Source organism: Opisthocomus hoazin, chromosome 4 (genome assembly GCF_030867145.1).
Source record: "Opisthocomus hoazin isolate bOpiHoa1 chromosome 4, bOpiHoa1.hap1, whole genome shotgun sequence".
In the NCBI taxonomy this organism is placed as follows: domain Eukaryota; kingdom Metazoa; phylum Chordata; class Aves; order Opisthocomiformes; family Opisthocomidae; genus Opisthocomus; species Opisthocomus hoazin.
The window spans coordinates 94,144,661-94,150,660 of record NC_134417.1 but is presented as its reverse complement, the minus strand read 5'-3'; the positions used below and the strand labels follow the sequence as shown (position 1 = coordinate 94,150,660).

At 55.2% G+C, this 6,000-nt stretch overlaps 1 protein-coding gene across 1 annotated transcript in view; it reads left to right on the top strand.

Moving 5' to 3' along the window:
• Nucleotides 1-251: 251 nt before the first annotated feature.
• Nucleotides 252-6,000, top strand: part of SMARCC1 (SWI/SNF related BAF chromatin remodeling complex subunit C1) — a 107,603-nt gene continuing 101,854 nt past the window's right edge. Inside the window, exon 1 of the mRNA XM_075419987.1 lies at nucleotides 252-521. Within this exon, the coding sequence (XP_075276102.1) occupies nucleotides 252-521 (270 nt within the window). The remainder of the gene's footprint in view (nucleotides 522-6,000) is intronic.

The following is a 6,000-nucleotide window of genomic DNA, read 5'->3' as shown; positions in this document are numbered from 1 at the left end:
GCCTTTGCACATCAACAGGGCCGCCCGCGCATGCGCTAAGATGGCGGCGGGGCTGCGTGGGGGAGGGGCGGCGGGGCGCGGGCGCTGAGGGCGGCGGCGCGCGGACACCGGCGGGAGGGGGGGAGGGGTCCGCACCGGGGCGGCGGGGAGGGGGGGGGGAGGGAGGGGGAGCGCGGCGGCAGGGCCGGGGGAGGGGGAGGCAGCGCGTTCCCGAGCATGCCCGCGGGGGCGGGGCTTCCGCCGCTCGACGCATGCGCGGCGTGAGGCGGGGGGGAGGCGCAGGGCCGCGGTGGCGGCGCTCGGCGAGGGTAACAATGGCGGCGGCGGTGGCGGCGGGCGGCGGGACCGGGCCCGGAGCCGCGGGGGCGGCGGCGGTGGCGGCGAGCGGAGGGCCCGGCCTGGCGGCTCTGTCCGTGGCTCGGCGGAAGGACGGCGGCCCCACCGGGAAGTTCTGGGAGAGCCCGGAGACCGTGTCCCAGCTCGACTCGGTCCGCGTCTGGCTGGGGAAGCACTACAAGAAGGTGCGGCCTTGGGGGGGGGGGCGGGTTAACGGTCCCTCCCCGCCGTGAGGGAAGCCGCGGCCTGCCCCGGGGGGGCTCCTGGGGGGGAGGAGGGGGTCCCCTCGTCCGTGTTTCCCCTCAGGCCCGGCCGCCTCCGCGCCTCGTCGTGTGCGGGCAAGCCCCGGCTCGGCCTGGCGGGCTTTTCAGACGGTTTCTCCTCAAACCGCACCCCTGATCGCTTTGGTTAAGAAAAAAGGGGGGGGAAGAGATTAAAAAAGCCGTTGCGGTGCTCAGCACCGCGTTTCTCCCGGCCTGGTGCGCGCTGGGAGCTCTGCGCGTGTGGCTGGGGCCTGCGGGACGGTCGCTGCTTGCTCCGCTCCTCTTCCCCACGGTGTGACTGGGCTCTCCCCTTTCTCTGCTGCCTTTCCAAGTGTTTTTGCCCCTCTGTGATGGTTTTGTAACTTTCTTTCTGGCCCAGGCTGCCCAGGGAGGTTGTGGAGTCTCCTTCTCTGGAGATATTCAAGCCCCGCCTGGATGTGGTCCTGTGCAGCCTGCTCTGGGTGACCCTGCTTCGGCAGGGGGTTGGGCTGGGTGACCCACAGAGGTCCCTTCCAACCCCCAACATTCTGTGATTCTGTGGTTTCGCTACCTAAGCCTTGGAAGATTCCCTGAGGTGAACTTTCCAGAAGACGAACGGACCCGCAATGCGAGGAAGAGCGTTAGCTAGGGCGGAGCGATGCCGAGGGGCGATGCTGGGCAGCCCCGGCGTGCCGTAGTCTCCGTATTTACCGGAGGTTTGCAGTCCGCCCTCCGTCCGTCGCCCGGTCCGGTGTCGGTAACCCGCGGACGGTTTGCCGACTGGGTGCCGTCGGTGGGGGGGTTCTTTGTGCAGCAGCGCTGCGAGGTGTCCCCATGAGCTGAGTGGGGTTAACAACCAGCCCACGATCGGGGCTGTGTCGTACCGGTCCTTCCGCACAGCCTGTTCCAGCGCAGCCACGCTGTGGCCGAAGCCACTTGGGCCGAGGTCGCGGCTGGAGCGAGCGGCTTAAGCTATTTGTGTTGATAAGGAAGTTGTAACAGAACACTGTATCTTGAGGTTTTCTTTGTTTTTGTGGTGCTTCTCTGCTGTTCCTACAGTTCTGGGGAGGGGCAGCGTTCTTTCATTTCATTTTCGTAACCGAATGCACGCAAGAACACAACGAATCTTTGAAATAGCTTCGTCTGGCGCCGGCTGTTTTGCAGAAGAGCGAGTGGCCTTGTTGGAAGCGTTAACGGTTACCGTCCCTTGGTGGTGTGAATGGAAGCGCTCGGGACAAGCTGGTTCTCGCCTTGGTGGGGCCCTTGGCAGGGCCTCTCACCTGTGGTTCGGGACGGGAGCTTGCATTTTGTACGCCAAAGCAACGCTCCTTTATTGTAATTGCTTTACACTTATCGGTATTACAGGTTATAAAGATTAGATGCTTATAATTACCGCTTAAACTGGAAGATAATTAGAATTCGGCTAAGACTTCTTTACTGGGCAAGTGAATTTCAGAATACTGCTGTGTAAAATACTCTAAAAATTGAAAATTATTTTTATTTTGGGAAACAAAGAATCATACTCCTGGAGTTTAAAGATATATCCTTAATACTCTGAGTGGAAGTGAGAATTCCTTTTCAGCTTGCAGTAAGTGGACTCCAGTTCATCTTGCGTTCTTTCTCTTCGTACGGTGGGTACTTCACTCTTGCTTTTGTTTCCTGTAATTCAGGTGACAGCTTTGCTGTAGGTGCGTGACTGCTTTCAGGAAAGTGCATGGTGAACATAGCTGCCTTCTGTCCGGTTTGTGCTCTGAAGAATGGACGGGTGTGCGTCTCGGCGGCGGTGAAGCCGTCGGCTGTAGCAGGTGGTGTCTCCAGCTTGGGGAACATTGGGGACCAGCCAGGGAGAATGCTCAGAGCAGGAGCGAGCTTGGCTGAGGATCCAGAAGTTGTGATGGGCAAGGAGAGGGCTAGAGAATTGCAATTATGAATCTTCTCATTATTGCCTCTAGATTAGATGACTCATTGGATATCTGAGAGTTCTCCCTGCCTCTGGAGTATAGCTGAAAACAGTGAGAGGTTTCAGTAAGCTTTGGAAAACTCTCATTCCAGAGGGGCAGTGGGCTGCCGGGGCAGTGCGGTCAAACTCTGCCGGAGACCCTTTGCTGATAAATTGTGCTGGGCAGCGATGCGGGCCTTGTCACCCTGCCTTGCTGTGATGCGCTGTTTTCCTGACGCAGACCTTCCGCGCCCGTTTCTCCTTGGCTAAAGTGCCGGCGGTGAGGAAGGCCCTGCCCTGGGCGTGCAGAGAGACGCCGAGCTGGGAGCATGTGCTGGGGAGGCTCAGGCAGCTGGGCGAAGGATGCGTGTGAGGATGGAAGGAACACTGGAGGGGCTGCTGTGACAACAAGCACAGTGACAGAAAGATGAGGAGCTACTGGGGAGAGCCCAGCGCAGGGCTACGAGGATGAGGAGGGGACTGGAGCATCTCTCCTAGGAGGAAAGGCTCAGAGGGCTGGGCTTGTTCAGCCTGGAGAAGAGAAGGCTGAGAGGGGACCTTGGAAATGCCTCTGAGTATCTGCAGGGTGGGGATCAGGAGGCCGGGGCCAGACTCTTTCCAGTGGTGCCCAGCGACAGGACAAGGGGCAACGGGCACAAACTGAAGCCGAGGAAGCTCCAGCTGAACCTGAGGAAGAACTTCTTCCCTGTGAGGGTGACGGAGCCCTGGCCCAGGCTGCCCAGAGGGGCTTGGGAGTCTCCTTCTCTGGAGATATTCCAGCCCCGCCTGGCCGCGGTGCTGTGCAGCCTGCTGTGGGTGACCCTGCTTGGGCAGGGGGTTGGGCTGGGTGACCCACAGAGGTCCCCTCCAACCCCCAGCATTCTGTGATTCTGTGACAGAAAACAAAATTGATTATTCCAGGCTTCCCCACGCTCCCTGTCTTTGTGTGCCCGTGGTGTATGGAAGTCATCTCGCGCTGTGTCCCTGCGTGGAGAGTCCCAGGGGGTCCCCCGCTTCTTCCCGGGCCTCGGACCGCGGCGCGGAGCTTTGAGCCTTTCTTCCCTGTGAGCTGGAAACGGGTGCATGCTGTGGTTTTGAAGGCCTGGGGGATCTGACAGCTTTCGTAGTGTTTGGGTGGACCGACTCTGGTGACATCAAGGTGTTCGCTGTAAGCAGAAATCGATGGTTCGAAAGTAAACTGGGAAATAACGCTTTTTACTGGATTAATGCTCAGCGATCTCTAACGTTGTGTTGTTTAGGTAGTTCCTTTGACATTAGGTGACAAATTGCTTGTATTAAAACGGCTTGTCATAAAGCAGAGTTATTTCTTGTATTTAAAATACCTTCCTCAGATAGTTTGGAGTTGGTTTTTTTTGCATGAAGGATGTTTTTTGTTATGAAGGATGCAGAAATAACCGTGGTCGTGCAGCTGTAGCTCCTAAGGACTGTTCCTGGTGTATTCGTCACGTCCAGTTCAGTATCTTCACCCTTAAGAGCTTCGGCTATGCTGAGACAGAGGGCTGGAAAACTGATTTTTTTGAGGGCAGGGAGAGGGATTGTTTTGTTTTAGGTTTTAAAAACCAAGTGGAGAGTTGTCTTAAAGGGCGAGTTAGGGGAGAAGACGGCACGGGCTGTCTGCCTATCACCCAGCCGTGCAGACCGTGAGGAGGTATCGTCGCTTGGGAGTCTGTGTGGTTTGTTGAGCATCTGAGACCCACCAGCACTGGTATCAAGTGTAGAATAGTAAGTTTTTTTCCCTGCTTTTGTGGAGTGTGGGGCTGCTGTAGGGTGCTGGGCTGATGCTGGCGGAGCACGTCTGTGTTCCGGCAGGACGGGGTGAGGACGGGCAGCAGCGTGGGATCCCTTTATGCCCTGCTATTAATAAACCTCGGCCCGGCGGCGAGGAGGGACGAGCCGCTTCTGGGCCGCTGCTGCGAAATGGCAGTTGGTACGGCCGGAGATGTCTGTCTGGAGACCACCTGCTTGCTCACTGCCAGCCAGGAGCTGCGTTTAGAGGCTTTGTCGTTATCTTGCGGCTGGCTCTGCCTGCTCCTGTCGGTGCTAACCTTATCAAGCATTTCTTCGGTCACTGACTTTGATTTAAGGGACGATTTTCTCCGTGTCTGCAGCTCTCTTGTGTTCTCGCCTTTAGAAAAGGAGCAAGGGTTGTAACCCAAATCAAAGTGGTTTAACGTTGGTTTTCTTTTCCTTGTTATTTAGCGATCCAAGCTGGAACGTTCTTTGTTTTAGGGGCAGGAAAGGATTTTGTGCATCAGGGCTACAACGCAGAGCCGTGATGCGGTGATTTGAGGTCAGTAACTGCATCAGAACCGAGTATGCGAGTCCGTCCCCTGCGCCCGTGACGAAGGTTCTCCAGTGCAGCTGCAATGACAAATGTTACTGGTGAAGGGAAGTGGTTTCCTCTGGTTACTTTTGAATTCTTGAGTTATTTGAGTTACACTGGACAACTTCGGACCATACGTGTTTTCTGCTTGGGTTTGTGTGGGTGTTTTTATTTCTAATTGACATGGAGATACTAGAAAAATCTTTGCTGTGTCAGTGAGGCTTTGGTAGCCCAGCACTTGAGCAAAATCCTCTTATGCCAAAGCTGTGTGCCTGGGAGCAGGGCATCGCTGCTGTCGTCGGGAACTCGCCGTTTAAAACCTTTATTTGCTGCAGAATCATTCTCTGCTGTGGCCACTAGTGGAGAACTTGCAGGTACGTTGTGACTTCAGCCCTCTTGTCCCCTCAACCCCCTGTGTGTCGATCAGGAGATCAGCTCACTGATTTTTCTGCTTTGAAGACCCATTCATATTCCTGGTCAGTGTGCATAAGGGATTGATAGGAGTCTTTCGTCTTCCCTGTCGAAGGGGTTTTTTTCCCTTTACTATTTAGGGGCAACCTCAGGCAAAGTAAGGACTTTCTGTTAAAAAAAAAAAACCCACAAAACAACCAAAACAAGATAATGGCAGTGCAAAATAGAACCAGGGGTTCCTGATATTATCTTCTTTTCTGATAGCTTCCAGCTGTCAGTGCCTCCTGCGAGAGGTGAAAATGGGGTCTGCAAGCAAAGGGGTAAGCGCCTGAAAAATTGCACGTGTCTAAGAATGCGCTTTCCCAGGCATATTCTCATGTAAAGGTTTGTTTTTCTTTTTTTTTCTGGAGGAAAACATTTGAAAAAGATGTCACAGTCAGTCAATAGAAGAATACCATCTCTTCTGGATTTCATTTATTAGCTGAGGTTGCGGTGCTGGGTGCCCCGAGTCACCGTTTATTTACAGCAGGCAGCGTTGTCTTGGTGACAAAGAAACCCTGCTAGAAAACCCTAAACTTTGGCTGTTTCCTTACTGATTTTCATTTTCTGGTTTTGTTGGCTTGCTTGTGTGAAGAAGTTGTTCTTTCTCCAGTTATCTTTTTCACGAGCTACCTCCCCGTGGTTTCTGGGATCCTCGGCCCGGAAGCTGAGCGATCCTTCGCTGGAGG